The sequence below is a fragment of the Nomascus leucogenys genome, chromosome 21 (genome assembly GCF_006542625.1).
Source record: "Nomascus leucogenys isolate Asia chromosome 21, Asia_NLE_v1, whole genome shotgun sequence".
NCBI lineage: Eukaryota > Metazoa > Chordata > Mammalia > Primates > Hylobatidae > Nomascus > Nomascus leucogenys.
The window spans coordinates 20848609-20866368 of record NC_044401.1 but is presented as its reverse complement, the minus strand read 5'-3'; the positions used below and the strand labels follow the sequence as shown (position 1 = coordinate 20866368).

At 37.9% G+C, this 17760-nt stretch overlaps 1 protein-coding gene across 1 annotated transcript in view; it reads right to left on the bottom strand.

Annotated features, from left to right (window-relative positions):
* Positions 1-17760, bottom strand: part of TOMM70 (translocase of outer mitochondrial membrane 70) — a 36860-nt gene that overhangs the window by 9177 nt on the left and 9923 nt on the right. The window contains exons 2-7 of the mRNA XM_003261734.4: positions 13250-13423; positions 12661-12787; positions 10930-11039; positions 7783-7931; positions 3842-4049; positions 1155-1289 (exon numbers count right to left, since the gene is read on the bottom strand). Of these exons, the coding sequence (XP_003261782.1) occupies positions 1155-1289; positions 3842-4049; positions 7783-7931; positions 10930-11039; positions 12661-12787; positions 13250-13423 (903 nt within the window). The remainder of the gene's footprint in view (positions 1-1154; positions 1290-3841; positions 4050-7782; positions 7932-10929; positions 11040-12660; positions 12788-13249; positions 13424-17760) is intronic.

Here is a 17760-nt window from a genome sequence, read left to right as displayed (position 1 = left end):
AAGCCAACCATTTCTGCACTGCAATTCTGATCACTATTAAGCAAGAAACCTCTTCTTCTAGAAAACTAAACATCCTGTACATTCTAATATCAAAGCAGGCTAGACATCAGATAATTACCTTTCAAATTAATCTTCAGACACTACCAGTAAAGATCAAAATGTCAAGAATTTTAAGAGGTTATCTCAACACTTAACACCTTTCTGAAAGAAATACAGTCATGCATAATTACATTTCAATCAACAGACCACATGTACAACAGTGGTCCCAAAAGATTATAATACTGCATTTTTACTGTACCTTTTCTGTGCTTAGATATGTTTTAGACACACAGATACTTACCATTGTGTTATACCTGCCTATAATATTTGGTATAGTAACAAGCTATACAGGTTTGTAGCTTAGGAGCAACAGGCCACAACATACAGCTTAGGTGTGTAGTAGGCTATACCATCTAGGTCTGTAGAAGTACACTCTATGATGTCTGCACAAAATCACCTAATAATGCACTTCCCTGGCAGGACACATGACCCTATTAGGTAAAATTCTCCATTAGAAAGAACTTTGGCTCTTCTGTTATTATTAATGCATAGCCCACACTTTCTACCATAATGCGTTCCAAGAAGCCATGTTAAGCTTATTATAAAGCCATGTTTTCCCCACCTGAGGCAGTAATTGGAAACTGTTTCTTCACTATATATTTCTACTAAAAAACTAATATGCCTGTTATAAAACTTCAAAAGATAAATATATTTATTTTTACTATTTGGACAGTCCAGACTATTTCCTTATAGCAAGAAGCTCACAAAAATCATCCTGTTAATTCTAGAATTAACTCACATTGCTTACTAAATGTTATTAATGTTTTACTCATTGAAACCTATGAACCAGAAACACCAGAAAAACAAACTTGAACTGGTAAACCAACAGTTTTGCCTTCCTTTACGCTTTTTTCATAAGTAAATACCAAAATTAAAGACAAATATTCAAGACAGACTAAACAAAGGCCAATTCAAACTGTAAACCACTGTGATACTTTGTTCATAACTATCAGAAATTATATAAGAAAACTCAAGAAAATTACATAAGAAATTCTCAAAAATGGTATCAAAGCTCAATCCACAAGTCAGACCTCTAGGTAAGAAAACAGACTTACCTGTCCTCGGTGGTGATAAACATCTGCATTCTGAGGATCAATGTCAGCAGCCATGTTAAAATCCTGAGTGGACAGCAAAGGCTGCTGCTGTTGCATGTACATGCTGCCTCTTTTGATGAGGGCATTTGCTCGAAGCTATATACCCCAAGTGAGGAAAGGTTCATCATTACTTTTTTTTTCCTCCAATCTAGTTTCTGTAAATTAGCAGCTTTTTTCTATAATCCACATATCACAAAGGTCACCCTTTTAAAGTATGTATGTCAGCTGTTTTTAGTATATTCACTAAGTTGTGTGTTGACTACCACTATCTAATTCCAGAACATTTTCATCACCCTTAAAAGAAACTCCATACAAATAAGCAGTCACCCTCCATCCCGCCTCACCTCCTACTCTTCAGCCCCTAGAAACCATCAACCTATTTTCTATTTCTACGGATTTGTATATTCTGGATGTTTCACGTAAGTGGAATCATACATTTTATATATATAGTCTTTTGTGTCTGGCTTCTTTGATTTAGCATAATGTTTTCAAGGTTCATCCATATTGTAGCATGTATTAGTTTTTCATTCTTTTGTTATGCCTGAAAAATATTCCATTGTACAGATATCACATTTTATTTATCCATTCATCAACTGATGGACATTTGAGCTGCTTCCACTTTTTGGCTACCATAAATAATGCTGCCATGAACATTCATATACAAGGTTTTTAAAAAAGCTTTTTTAAAACAGAGATGAGATTTTGCTATGTTGCCCAGGGTAGTCTAGAACTCCTGGGTTCCCAAAGTGCTGGGATTACAGGTGTGAGCCTCCACACCCAGCTCTCATGTACAAGTTTTTGTGTTAATGAATGTACTAAATTCTCTTGGGTATATACCTAGGAGTGGAATTAGTAGATCATATGGTAACTTTCTGAGGAACTGTCAAACTAATTTCCAAGAGGGCTTTACCATTGTATTAATATATTTCCACCAGCAATGTATGAGGGTTCCAATTTTCCACATCTTCAAAAACACTTATTACTGTCCATGTTTTTTATTAGAGACTTATTGTCTTTTTGATTATAGCCATCCTAGTAGGTGTGAAGTGGCATCTCACGGTGGTTTTGATTTGCATTTCCCTAATGGCTAATGATGCCAACCATCTTGTCATTTATTATTGGCCATTTGTATATTCTTTGGAGAAATGTGTATTCAGATCCTTTGCCCATTTTTAACTTAGGCTGTCTTTTTATTGTTGAGCTCTAAGAGTTCTTTATTCTGGATACAAGCTCCTAATCAGATATATGATTTATGAATATTTTTCCCATGTTGTGTGATATGTTTTCTCTTTCTTGATGGTGTCTTTTCACACAGAAGTTTTGTTTTGTTTTGTTTGAGACAGGATCTCTGTCACCCAGGCTGGAGTACAGTGGCTCAATCACGGCTCACCGCAGACTCAACCTCCCAGGTACAGGTGATCCTCCCACCTCAGCCTCCTAAGTAGCTATGACTACATGCACATGCCATCATGCCCAGCTAATTTTCAGGCATGAGCCACCACCCCCAGCCAAGCACAGAAGTCTGATCACATCCAATCTATCTTTTCTTTTTGGTTGCTTGTGCTTTTGGTGCCATATCTAAGAAACTACTGCTTAATAAGGTAACAAACATTTAGTCCTCTATTTTATCCTAAGAGTTTTATAGTTTTAGCTCTTACATTTAGGGCTCTAATCCATTTTGAGTTAATTTTTGTGCATGGCATATGGTAGGCATCATTACTACTTGCCATTAAAAATCATGTGATCATGAAAACAATATGTTTCTTTAAAATTTTTTTCAAAGCAATAATACATACATATAGAACAAATAATAACATCCTCCACAATTATAACAAAAACATATAACAGTTGTAATCATCAGGAAAATCAGCAGAAAATAATATTAAAGATAATATTATGAGGGTACCTTCAATTTGAAAATCTCATTTTCAAAGAAACTTTTAACAATATTTAGGTCTTAAAAACAACTTTTATATCCCCCCAAATATAGGAGAGGAGACAGGCTACAGAGTTCATTTAATGCAGTGAGGAAACAGGTCACAGAGATGTTAACAAACTAATAAGTAATATAGTTAATTGGTGGTTAAATTCTGTTTTGTTACACTGAATAGAATGTAACAATTCAACAGATGCCTGTGAATCTTAATTATGAAATGTGTAATACATAGCACATTAAGAATACTTAGAAAATGAAAGGCTGTTCCAGCTGTACAACTGCAAGACTTTTGGCATATTTATACATTCTATTTTTAGAACCTTTCTGAATATATTAATGTGTTTTTATTAAGTGTTTTATAACCTGGTGCTATATATTACATGTTACTTACAGCATTATCTACAGAATTGCTATATCACCTTTACCACTGCCCAAATACAGTCTAATATAGTAGGCAGTGGCTACAGGGAGAAGATGAAACTACCAGATGCTACAGGAAAAAAAAATTTCCTTTCCTAAATAAAGATAAATATCATTGATATTTATGTTTTCAGATTCACTGCACCAACTACATTATTAAGAGTAGTTTCTTCAAAAACAAAAATAGCCCTTTGAAGAATGGCAGTTGAAATGCTTTAAAAAATCTGGCAAAACATAATGAAAGGCATCACCTTCTATTTAATAATTTCTTCACACACATTTTTAAATGTACCTTCACATTAGCTTCTTTCAAACTGATGACTTTATCTAAATCTGGTTTGGCCGCATTGGCATTGCCAATAAGCAGGTAGAAGGTAGCTCGTAGTAGTAATGCTTCTGCCATGTATTTGCCTTCAGTATCTATTTCTTTTGAGCATTCACTTATGATTTTATCGTAGTTTTCTTCTTCCATATACTGTTTGGCCTTTATGTATCCAGAACTGAAAATAAAAACAAACATAGGAAATGATTTACTAAGAAAAAATTAAATGTGACTGGGTGTGGTGGCTCACACCTGTAATCCGAGCACTTTGGGAGGCCGAGGTGGGTGGATCATGAGGTCAGGCATTCAAGACCAGCCTGGCCAACATGGTGAAACCCGTCTCTACTAAAAATACAAAAATTAGCCAGGCGTGGTGGCACATGCCTGTATCCCAGCTACTCAGGAGGCTGAGGCAGGAGAATCGCTTGAACCCGGGAGGTGGAGGTTGCAGTGAGCTGAGATGGTGCCACTGCATTCCAAGCCTGGGAGACAGAGTGAGACTCCATCTCAAAAAAAAAAAAAAAAAAAAAAAAAGAAAGAAAAGAAAAGAATTAAATGTTAAAACATGCCACATTTGGCACACCTGAGTTAATTAAGCAATTGCCTATTTCCCCTTAACAAGATAATCAGCCAGTGTGGCATGGAGTTGGTGTGGGGACGGGTGGTGCGGTTAAACAGATTAGGATTTTTGATGTAGACGGGGATTTTCTTGAAACCTTGGACGAGGAGTTTTAAAAAGGAAGCAGCAGAGTCCTGGGTAATACCTCAGCTGAGACATTTAGATACTGAAAAGATGAGCTAATGAAAGAGAGACTGATCTGCAATATGGGTCAGGATCCTGTCTTATTCACCTTCATATCTGAGGCACATCAATGGTACTCAACAGTTGTTTAATGGCTAAAAGAAGGAACAGGGAAATAGGAAATAAGTGAGTTTAGAGTCACAGAAGCTAAGGCAAGGGGTGTGAGCAGACCTAGAATTAATAACTGAACTTATTGGCCGGACACGGTGGCTCACGCCTGTAATCCCAGCACTTTGGGAGGCCGAGGTGGGCGGATCACGAGGTCAGGAGATCAAGACCATCCTGGCAAACATGGTGAAACCCCGTCTCTAATAAAAATACAAAAAAATTAGCGGGGCGTGGTGGCAGGCGCCTGTAGTCCCAGCTACTCAGGAGGCTGAGGCAGGAGAATGGTGTGAACCCAGGAGGCGGAGCTTGCAGTAAGCCGAGATCGCACCACTGCACTCCAGCCTGGGCGACAGAGGGAGACTCTGTCTCAAAAAATAAACAAATAAATAAATAACTGAACTTATTAAAGAAGCAAATTTAGAGGAAGACTCTTCCATCAATTAATACTTTAAAAAACACCCTTCTCTATGTTTTAAAAAGCAGTGAGCACAGTATCTCTTATACTTCTTCTAAGATGATGACTTTTATGGAGATGCTTGTAGAAGTAATTTTTTTTAACTGAAATTTGTACTAGGTGTCATGAGGTACATGAGGTATCTTCCAAACATAAGGCATTGTAAATTAAAGTACATTTTCTTATTTCAGTTGTTGTATCTGTATAGAGAAAACTGGCAAATGACTTAAAAGTTACATCAGGCCAGACACGGTGGCTCATGCCTGTAATCCCAGTAGTCTGGAATGCTAATGTGGGAGGATCACCTGAGCCCAGGAGTTCAAGACCAGCCGGGGAAACATGGCAAGACCCCATCTCCATAATTAAAAACAAAAAAAATTAGCCAGGCATGGTGGTGTGCACCTAGAGTCCCAGCTACTCAAGACGTTGAGGCGAGAGGATAGCTTGATTCCAGGAGTTGGAGGCTGTAGTGAGCTATGATCGCAACACTCTATTCCAGCCTGAGTGACCCTCCATCTCTCTCCTTTTTGTTTTTTGAGACAGAGTCTTGCTCTGTTCCCCAGGCTGGAGTGCAGTGACATGATCTTGGCTCACTTCAACCTCTGCCTCTGGGACTCAAGCAATCTTCCCACCTGAGCCTCCGCAGTTGCTGAGACTACAGGTGGACACCACCATGCCAAGCTAATTTTTGTTATTCTTCTGTAGAGACAGGGTTTCTCCATGTTGCCCAGGCTAGTCTCAAACTCCTGGGCTCAAGCAATCTGCCCACCTCAGCCTCTCAAAGTGTTGGGATTACAGGCATGAGCCACCATGCCTGGCCTGACCCTGTCTTTAAAAAAAAAAAAATTAAAAAAGTTATGTCAGTCAAAAATCTTATAAGCTCTATGCTAACCTCTCCTGTAATGACATTCCAATGTTGCCTACATTCTAGTTTTGTTTCTCAGGTCACCAGGCTAAGAAAACACAAACAGGCCAGGTGCAGTGGCTCACACCTGTAATTCCAACATTTTGGAATGCTGAGGTGGGCAGATCACCTGAGGTTGGGAGTTCGAGACCAGCCTGGCCAACATGGTGAAACTCCGTCTCTACTCAAAATACAAAAATTAGCTGGCGTTGTGGCGTGCACCTGTAATCCCAGCTACTAGGGAAGCTGAGGCAGGAGAACTGCTCGATCCCAGGAGGCAGAGGTTGCAGTGAGCCAAGATTGCACCACCACTGCACTCCAGCCTAGGTGAAAGATACCTCAGTATCAAAAAAAAAAAAAAAAAAAAAAAAAAAAAAGACAAAAGAACGAAAACACAAACAATGATTAAATCAGATCAGAAGCAATCCCACTTACTGAAGAACATAAGTGCTAGTTATTTATAAGCATGATTTCTACACCTCACAATAACCTTGTAAGGTAAATATTATTAGCTCCATTTAAAGGATGACAAAGCTAAGGCTCAGAGTAAAATGGAATTTAAAACTTGGGTCCAATTCCAGCTAGTGTGCTGATGATAGCTAGCTACGTTCTACCATCTCTCAATAAAGCTTTTAGAATAATGGTATTAAATTCATTATAGTTCTTCTGGGACAAGGACTATTTCTTAACCAGAAGAAGAAAGTATTTGCATAACTGTCACAAGAGCTAATACGACATCTTAAACATTTACTTCCCAACTACAATCTTCTCAAAGATTGTGTATCAATGAACTAAAATTTGTACACTGCAGTATAATTATGCACAGTATCTTCTCTTAAAAGGTCACCAGCAATGGTAGAAAAATTGGAAGATAAAAATCAAAAGCAATTTGTTTCTTCAAACCCTCCAATATGCTGAAGATGCAAAACCCAGTTATGCACAGCTACTAGAACAGTGTTTCCTTTTCTTCCTAACTCGTTAAAAAAATCATGTTGATAATAATATTGTACCTTCTCTCAGAGAGGAGGGCTACCCTTGACAGAAAAATACAAGTATTGATAAATATGAATGGAATAAAGCAGACTAGATGGTTTATATGACATTATATCACTAGGTCTCCAGCTAGAAACACAGTATCCTGTACTTTGGTTTCAGCTCTCTACAGGCTCCAACAAGAAGCCCTCCAAATGGGCATCTTCCTAGACAACCAGAAAAAATCTTGAAAAAATTACCTCTTTGGGCAACCCTAAAAGTATCTGTTTATAAATTAAAAACTTCCCTGCACTAGAACATCTGCATGTTGAGCTACACAATAATTTTCAAGTTATTGCCTCTATTCAAACACAGTCAGCTACTGGATTCAATGGGAGTCCTTTTGAGAAGATCATATAGGACCTTGAGTAAAAGCAGGGTAGACTCCTGGCAGTAAAACCTTGAGTCACCAGAGAAGTAACAGATATATGCTAGAAAGAAAAGTGTTTTTATAACAATAATATTATGTAATTTTTAATTATATTTCTGTCTATCTCTATCTGTAGATAGATAGCTGCTGTTGTGAGATGGCTCAGAACCCATATGGGCCCTAAGGAAAGTTCAAAGCAGCCAAAACACCACTAAGTAGACACTATGCTTGACATACTTACTTTTCTTTCACTTCTAAAGCCTCCCCTTCCTTGTCTTTATCTTCATCAGATTTCTCTCCTTTAAGCATGGGCTGGGAAATGATATCATCCGTGAAAGAACTGAAGTAAGATTTGATAAACTGTGGAGATGGCATCAGAGGTTCACGATTCTGAAATTTAGTCATGTTTAAAGACATGAGAATGGGAAATACTAACCAAAGAAGCAGGTACATTGTAGAACACTAAGAATAACTGTCATAAAAATTGGATTCTCATTTTCAAGTAACTAAAATTAAGCTCCAAGCCACAGAACAAAAGACAGTGGAAAAGGTGAAGCTGCCAGTCCCAGCTGTTTAAAGCAGGTTTTAAATAAGAGCCTTTTCCCTCTACAAAGATGTAAGACCACATGTTACACAGGTGCTGAAAACATTAAGTCCATTTACCTTGGGCTTTCATCTGAAGACCTTTATTACAAGTAAGTGCCACTGAAAACCACACTGAAATCACATTTCCTGTTTTGATTATTTATTTGAGGCATAGCCACTCAATTCACAATTATGGGAGTATTTTGTTCCCCCCGAAACACAATTACCATTATAAAGTTTTAAATAAAGTGGGAATAACACACCCAAAAGGCTCTCATAATGTATTTTGAATGCTTTATCTACAAAATTCAGCCCAAAGAGTTTAATGGAAACATGGGATTTTTAATTTTTTATGTATAACAAATATCATTACTGTTATTTTGGTAATGTCTTCATATTTGAAGGAAGAAAAAAAGGAATTGGCTTTATAAGTAAATTATCTAATCTAGGATAGATGAAAGTGGGATAGAAGAGAACTAAAAAGGAAACCTAGGCCGGGCGCAGTGGCTCACGCTTGTAATCCCAGCACTTTGGGGGGCCGAGGCGGGTGGATCACGAGGTCAGGAGGGAGATCGAGACCACGGTGAAACCCCGTCTCTACTAAAAATACAAAAAAATTAGCCGGGCATGGCGGCAGGCGCCTGTAGTCCCAGCTACTCCGAGAGGCTGAGGCAGGAGAATTGCTTGAACCCGGGAGGTGGAGCTTGCAGTGAGCCAAGATTGCACCACTGCACTCCAGCCTGGGCCACAGAGCGAGACTCCGTCTCAAAAAATAAATAAATAAAATAAATAAATAAATAAAAAGGAAACCTAAGAGAAAACCCGTATTGATCTATGGGCACTCTCTGGGGAGAGATTCAATTTGTTTTAATTTAGGATAATAAAATAAATATTTTAAGTCAAATGGTCACCTATCAAGTGATAAATATGCCTAACTTTAGTACTTTACTAAAGACACTCTGAGAATAAATACATAGTGGCAATCATTTACCATTTTAGGGGAAAAGCTTAAACAGAAATTTAAATAGCACTTACCTGAAGCTAGATAAATCATTAATGTTTTTTAGTTTCCTATTTCAGCTTTGAAATGAAGCTATCACCTCCCTGCCTTCCATACAGGGTTATAAATTTAAAGTGAAAATAAACTGTTACAAGAAAGGGATTTAAGTATCAAAGGAACAGGATACAAATTCTAGTTCTACCACTTATTAGCTATGTGATATTATGCATGTCATTAAACTTCTAGTATCAGTGTTCTCATCTCTAAAATGGCAATAGAAATATTTGCCTTATTTATCTTATACGGTTGTTATAAAAAAATCAAAATAATAATATGGAAGGTAGTTTGTGATTTACAAAGTGACAAACAAACAGATTAGAAAATGTGGAAACTGATCTGTAACCTATGTAAATATACATTATTTTATATTTTCTTACCATCTTGCAATCCAACCAGTCTAATTACTCCACACTATGTACAAGGAAACTAGGTTCCTTCGAGGTTCAATTTATGGTGTTTTACAAAGTGATTTTGAGAAACAGTAGTCTCATGAGATGCTTGAGAGAAAAAAAAATCCATAGTTTAAAGAGACTGGGGCCAGGCGCAGTGGCTCACGCCTGTGATTCTAGCACTTTGGGAGGCTGAGAAAGTTGGATGGTTTGAGCTCAGGAGTTCGAGACCAGCCTGGGTAACATGGTGAAACCCTGCCTCTACTAAAGTACAAAAAAATTAGCCAGGCATAGTGGTGCATGCCTGTAGTCCCAGCTACTCGGGAGACGAGGCACGAGAATTGCTTGAACCTGGGAGGCAGAGGTTGCAGTGAGCCAAGATAGCAACTGCAGTCTAGCCTGGGTGACAAAGAAAGAAAAAAAAAAAAGAGAGAGACTGCGAACCACTACAGCTATACCCCTCTTAGAGATTCACAACACACCTTAGTAGATTATTAAAGTCCTGCAGTGAAGAAACTTGTTTTAACTGTTTCACTCAGCTAATATCCAGAGATATAAAATTAAAAATACAGATTACTAAAATCAATTCAAGAAAAAAGCAAGTTATTATTAAAGGAAGAAGGAACAATTACCTCGCTATTACTGGGATTTAACAGTGAATCTCCAGTGATGTTTAGTGATGCCTATGGTACTCTCTTTACTTACATCTCACCTTGGGCACTTAACTACCGCATGCCTTTTATACATAGTAACAGTCAGTCTCTCTCACTAAATTTTAATTCTCTAAGGGCAAGGGCCATGCCTTTGAACCCATCCCTCCAAAATGCCAAACATGTAGCTTTGTTTAATAAATGACTGTTGAATTAAACTACCTGTTAATAATAGCCTAAAACTAATGCCAACTTACTCAGTACACCTTTAAAAACTTTAATAATATAGAAAAATATTTTTCTGTAAAAGGCCAGATAGTAAATATTTTAGGCTTTGGAGTCTATACAGTCTGTCAAAACCAACTCTGCTGTTGTATCTCAAAGGCAGCTGAAAACAGCATGTGACTGCACATTATTTATAAAAACAGGTAGCAGACTGGATTTGGCCTATGGGCCATAGTGTGGCAATCCCTAACACAGATGAATTCCAATATTCTCCAGGTAGAGTAATGGACAGAGCATATATTCTTACTGAAGAAGGACAAGCCATAAAAGCCCAAGATAATAGGAAGAAAAACTATAACCCAGTTCTAATTGCAGTTGTTGCCATTACCACTATGCCTAAACGTAAGCAGCATAAATTAGAAAATACCCTTCACAATGTACACAGTACTCCCTCTATTCCCCAAATCAGATCAATTTACCTTGTATTTTTCTTTGGCTTTCTCTTTTCCAAGGAGTTTAAGAACTTTATCGGCTAACAGCATGCTTTGTTGATTTTGGAACCCTTCTAATATACACACAGCAGTGACATCTAGAAATGATGAAAAACACAAGGGTAAATATAAAGTTATTACAAAGATGTTCAGCAGCATCAAATGAGTACAATGTAACTACAGAAAGCCAAACTAAATTCATGGCCAAATGGGACTGTTTCATTTCCAATTAACTGATTCTTAATAACTAATTTTATATTCTCTATGACCAAACTGAAAGCTCAGAAAGTCACTCCACTTCTCTGGGGTTTGCTTTCTTTAACTGTGAAATGAAAGGGGCCATGCTGCATGATTTCTGATGTTTCTCACCACTCTAACATTCTCTTCTGGCTAGCAACTCTAAGGCGTATCAACATAGTGTGGCTCTCTCATGTCTGGTGTTTGTTTATAGGCCTCAGAGTTATTCCCTGTCTCCAAAGCCATCTTGCCACAGAGCTCTCAAATAAATCTGCCTCAATACCATTTTCATCTGGTTATGTCACAGCTCAAGATGCATGCAGTGGTTTGAAATTAAAAAGTAAGTGGTTCCTTAACCTCTCAGCCTTTCATTCAAAGCACTCAGGACGTCTCGTCTCTTTCTGAATTAAATTTCTTGCAATTCCACATCCTTGCTCCACCAAACAAGTCAATCTGCTGATATATTCCCCTGATAACCACGGCTAGTGCCAATGTCAATGTCTTTTTTCCCATCCTGTTTATTCTATGTGACACTTCGATCAACCTCCTCTCTGCCAATTATTATGTTAGTAACTTCAAGGTCTGGTTCAAAACTCAGGATTCCCTTTTCTAAAACAACACTCTTCCCACACACTACCAAAGTATGTGCCACCACAAAACCTCAAATTTTGCTAAAATGTTCTCTAAAATACCCTCATTTGGTAATCTACACTTTTCTTTTCAGAAAGGGGCCTTTTCCTTTTACTGATGCTTTTAAAGCAGACAAATATGAAGTGGAAAGAACTTTTAGATTGTAGAAAATTATGCTTTGGTTTTGCTTCATGTCACCTAGAAGAATGTACTTCAAAGGCCGGAGGTATACTGTTAATTGCAGCTTTGGAAGCAGAGAAATGGCCAATCAGAGACCACAGAATATTTATGGCATTTAATGAGAATGACAAATTCACTTTGATGCTTTGTACCAATTACGTCATTTCCAATTAGGTGTAAATTAGGTATAAAACAATAATTTCCAATTGGGTATAAAATAATGTTTGAAAATACCAAGGGCAAAAAACAATGTTTTCTTTAATGAATCATCTCAAAGCTATGTTTATACATATTATAAACACAGCTCTCAAAGCTATATTTATACATATTAAATGAAATATGTAGAACCTTAGAAACACTATCACTTGCTAAAACCTCTTTTCTGATTTCCTTATTCAGAGAATTACACTAATGCTCATTAGCTGCTAAGTTTAAAATGTGTAGTACATAAACTCCTAATCTTAATAGTCATTTAATTCCATAGTCGAGAACAGAGACAATACTTAAGTATCAGCAACCTTACTTTAAACTAGAAGACACAATCTTAATTGCAAAGGAATCCAACTTTTAAAAACAACTGATTCTTGCACTCACAAGGCAGTTTCATATACATTTACCAATGACTACAAAATGTTAAGTAATTTTCATATGTAAACACAGAATTACCCTCACCTTCTAAACATTCCTTCTTATTGTCTAGCTTCTCATGGGCTTTTGCACGTCTAAAGAGAGCTTTCACATATTTGGGATTAAGTTCAACAGCCTTTGTACAATCTTGTGCCACTTCTTTCCATTTTTGCTGTAATTGAAAGTATTTAAAAAAAAGTCACACTAAAGAAAGTACTATTCAATAGAAATCACTTTAAACTTAATAGGTTGAGTATTAAAAGTCCTTGAATAACAAAGTATTCCTAATACAAAGAGTTAATATCTGCAATACATTACAAAAGCTCATATAAATATCAAAAAGTTAAAGAAATAGCCTCAAACTGTTGAGGAGAATAGGGTCACCAGAAACTTTCTATACTATCTAATTTTATAAAATGTGAAATATACTTAACTTTGGAGTATATCTGTAGTCAGCAAAACTATAGAATTTGTTCTTTAAAAAGTTTTGCAATTAATGGAAATAAAAACAACATCCCATAATTTTGAAACAACTTCAAAAAATGTATTAGGTTTATTTTGAGTAGCTTTAACTGAAACTTTAAGCAAATAAAGAGAAAGAAAAGGAACAGAAGAAACAACCTAGAGTACATACCAACTGTTCAAAGGCTGCAGCTCTGTTTTGATAAAATGTAGAAAGGTCGACATTCTTCTCTGTAGGGCACAAGCTAATGGCCTCAGTATAGCACTGAATAGCTTGTTCATACTTTCCTGCTTTAAAATATTTATTGCCTTTATTCTTGGCTGCCTGGGCTCTATCAAGAGAGTTCTGAAATGAGAGGAAACAATTATTAAACACTAATCAACATTCACAGACTCAGACCACAGTAATTAAACAATAAATTGATAAAAACAGGAAGACAGAATGGCTGTTTACAATGTAAGTTGCTTCATACAAATCTCTTCATGGAACAGATTTTAACTAGTAGGATTGTTGAGTCAAAAAGCTTATCTTGGCCAGGCATGGTAGCTCATGCCTATAATCCCAACACTTTGGGAGGCTGAGGCGGGCGGATCACTTGAGGCCAGGAGTTTGAGACCAGCCTGGGCAACGTGATGGAACCCTGTCTCTACTAAAAATACAAAAAATAGCTGGGTATGGTGGCACAAGCCTGCAGTCCCAACTACTCGGGTGGCTGAGGCATGAGAATTGCTTGAACCCAAGAGGTGGAGGCTACAGTGAGCCGAGATCATACCACTGCACTCCAGCCTTGATGAGAGATTGAGACTCTGTCTCCGCCACCCCCCTGCCCCCCTCTCCAAAAAGCATGAGAAGTGTCTTGCTATACTGCCCAGGCTAGTCTCAAGCTCAAGCAATCCCCCTACCTCTATGTTCTAGGCAGATGGGATTACAGGTGCACACCACCATGCCCAGCTAAAAGACACAGACACACACACACACACATATATATACGTATATCCTTTTTTTTTTTTTTCTTGAGACAGGGTCTCTCTGTCGCCCAGGCTGGAGTGCAGTGGCGCAATCTTGGCTTGCTGCAACCTCCACCTCCTAGGTTCAAGTGATTCTCCTGCCTCAGCCTCCCGAGTAGCTAGGGCTACCGGCGTGCACCACCACATCCGGCTAATTTTTTTATTTTTAGTAGAGATGGGGTTTTGTCACGTTGCCCAGGCTGGAGGCTTATATGTTTTTAATTTCAAAAACACTCAGACTTTTTCAAAAAGGCTGTAGTATTTTAAAGTTTTTAAAGGATTTAAAGTGTGCAAAGGATTTCTAGGAAGCTCTAAGTATCTAAGCTCAGAATATTACATAGCTACTTTAAGCTAGCTAGTGTCAACCAGAATGTATATTTTAAAACTGATGTGGGAGGATGAAAGGAACCAAGACAAGCACATATAAATTAATAGATGAACTTAAAATCTTCCATTTGTCAGTAGACTTAATTATCTTCCAAAAGCTTTGAGACATTAATTTCAAGCATACATATGTTTCAGGACTATGAATATGTGTCAGGACTAACAGAGACTGCTACAGGACTGACAGAGAAACACCCACAAAACACCCACAATAAAGCAAAACTAGGAATCCCTTATGTAGTTGTGGGCTCTGGGGGGCAATTGTCAGGGTGATTGCTAGAAAACTTGCATTTGAGACAACCTCAACAATCCTCCCACTCCACTGGAGGAAGTAGAAATCACATTAGAGTAGGGCTGTGTCATTCAGGAGTGAGGATCTTCTACATGAGAGACAAGTGGCCAGGTACCATGGCACACACCTATCGTTTCAGATACTTGCGATGCTGAGGCAGAACTGCTTGAGCCCAGGAGTTTGAGATTAGCCTGGACAACATATTGAGACATTGAGACCAGACTCTCTTAAAAGAGATAAGTGACAGTGACAGGGCATACCATACCTTGCCTCTGTTTTTTAAGAGACCACACAATCAAGAATTACTAACAAAAGGGAAAACCAACCCATAAAAAAAGAGGCCCCCAACTCAAATATAAAAGTAGTATCTGAGAAAGCAAACAAAAAAATTTAGTTTCAAAAAAATGAGAGGCTATCTTCCCATTGTTAAAAAAGGTTGCTTTTAAAGAGCACCAATTAGAAATCTTGAAAATGAAAAAAGATTATAATTAATTCAGCAAATTGGCTATATATTAAAGGAGCGAGCTGAGGAGCGAATTAACAAGTAGAGAATGGGGGAAACCTGACAGAATGCCATGGAAACAGAGGACAGGGAGGTGGGAAGTTTGGAGAAATTAAATGACATGAAGTATAAATCCAGAAGTTCCATCATTTGCCTATCTGGAGTTCCAAAAGGAAAGGCATAGAAAAAAAAAAAATCTAAGGAATCGGAGAAATTCTTGGAGTTGAAGAAAAATGACATGCATTTTTAGACACATCATGGTGAAATTTCACAACAAAAATCCTGAAAGTATTTAAAAAGAAAAACAATCCAGTGCCAGACTGTCACCAACATTTGGTACTAAAAACCAATTAAGTAACAATTTCGAAGTTCTAAAGCAAGATTATTTTGTAACTAAAGTCTTATACCTAGCTAAACTAGCATTTGAGGTTGAACACGAGAACAGAAATAGAAATGTACAGTTTCCTTACCACTAAAAATAAACCCCCAAATAGAGAAATGACCAATACAACAAAAAGCAGAAAGGAAGGAAAAATAAGAAACAAAAAAGCAGAGTAAATATGGCAGTAATCGCTAAATATGTAAATAGTAACAATAAATGTGAGTAGTTTAGATCCCTGCATTGAAAGACTTTCAAATTGTTTAAAACCAAAACTAACTACCTGCTGCCTATAAGGCATGATGTAAAATCAAATGACATACTAAGGCCAAACAATTTTTTTTTAAAAAGGAATGTAAAAAGTTGTGGAAGGTGAATACTAAAAAATAAAAATTAAGGCAATATAGACAAAATACCATTCAAAAGCATCAGATGATGTCCATATACTTTTACTGATAAAAGGTTCAATCTGCAAAAAAGGCACAATAATCATGAATCTTCATGTATCTAATAAACTCAGTTAGCTGGGTGCAGTGGCTCACGCCTGTAATCCCAGCACTTTGGGAAGCTGAGGTGGGTGGATTACCTCAGGTCAGGAGTTTGAGACCAGCCTGGCCAACATGGTGAAACCCCGTCTCTACAAAAATAGAAAAATTAGCCAGGATGGTGGCAGGCGCCTGTAGTCCCAGCTACTCAGGAGACTAAGGCAGGAGAATCACTTGAACTCAGGAGGTGGAGGTTGCAGTGAGCCGAGATCACACCACTGCACTCCAGCCTGGGAGACAGTGTGACTCCATCTGAAAAAAAAAGAAACAAAGGAAACAGACTCAAGTATCATTGTCTCATGCACCACTGGCTCCAAGACAAAAGGTCATTAAAGTTAAAGACAAACAGAATCATCAGTATAATTACATCTTTTTCTTTTTGCCAAGCAAGTATAATTGAATTTATTTTAGTTGATGTGATTCTACTATACAATAACCAACAGTGTAGTCTTTATCCTGAAGGACCATACTGGAGACCAGTGTAGGAAACAAACAACTGTCAATCTCCCAAAAGAACTATTACTGATAGAAACACTAAAATCCCATTATGAAAATGTATAGTTATATGCCACATAACAATGTTTTAGTCAATAACAGACTGAATATACAATGACGGTCCCATAAGATTATAATGGAGCTGAAAAATTCCTATTGCCTAGTGATGTCACAGCCATTGTAATGCACTACTCATGTATCTGTGGTGCTGCCGGTGTAAACAAACCTACATGCTGTTAGATGTATAAAAGTACAGCATATATTGGGGCCGGGTGCAGTGGCTCATGCCTGTATTCCCAGCACTTTGGGAGGCCAAGGCAGTAGATCATTTGAGATCAGGAGTTTGAAACCAGCCTGACCAACATGGTGAAACCCCACTCTACTAAAAATACAAAACAATTAGCCAGGTGTGGTGGCGAGCACCTGCAATCCCAGCTACTCAGAAGGTTGAGTCAGGAGAATCACTCGAACCTGGGAGGCAGAGGTTGTAGTGAGCCAAGATCGCACCACTGCACTCCAGCCTGGGCAACAGAGGGAGACTGCATCCCAAAAGAAACAAAAACAAAAACAGGCTGGGCACGGGCGGCTCATGCTTGTAATTCCAGCACTTTGGGAGGCTGAGGCGGGTGGATCATGAGGTCAGGAGATCGAGACCATCCTGGCTAACACAGTGAAACCTCGTCTCTACTAAAAATACAAAAAAAAATTGGCCAGGTGTGGTGGCGGGTGCCTGTAGTTCCAGCTACTCAGGAGGCTGAGGCAGAAGAATGGTGTGAATCCGGGAGGCAGGGCTTGCAGTGAGCCGAGATCATGCCACTGCACTCCATCCTGGGCAACAGAGCGAGAATCTGTCTCAAAAAAAAAAAAAAGTATAGTAAACACAATAATGTATAGTACATATACTTGAGAATGACAATAAACTATGTTACTGGTTTATGTGTTTACTATACTTTTTGTTAGTATACTCCTACTTTTTTTTAAGTTAACTATAAAATAGCCTCCAGGCAGGTCTTGAAGGCAAGAGTTACTCCAGAAGAAGGCTTCTTATCATAAGAGATGACAGCTCCATGCATGTTAA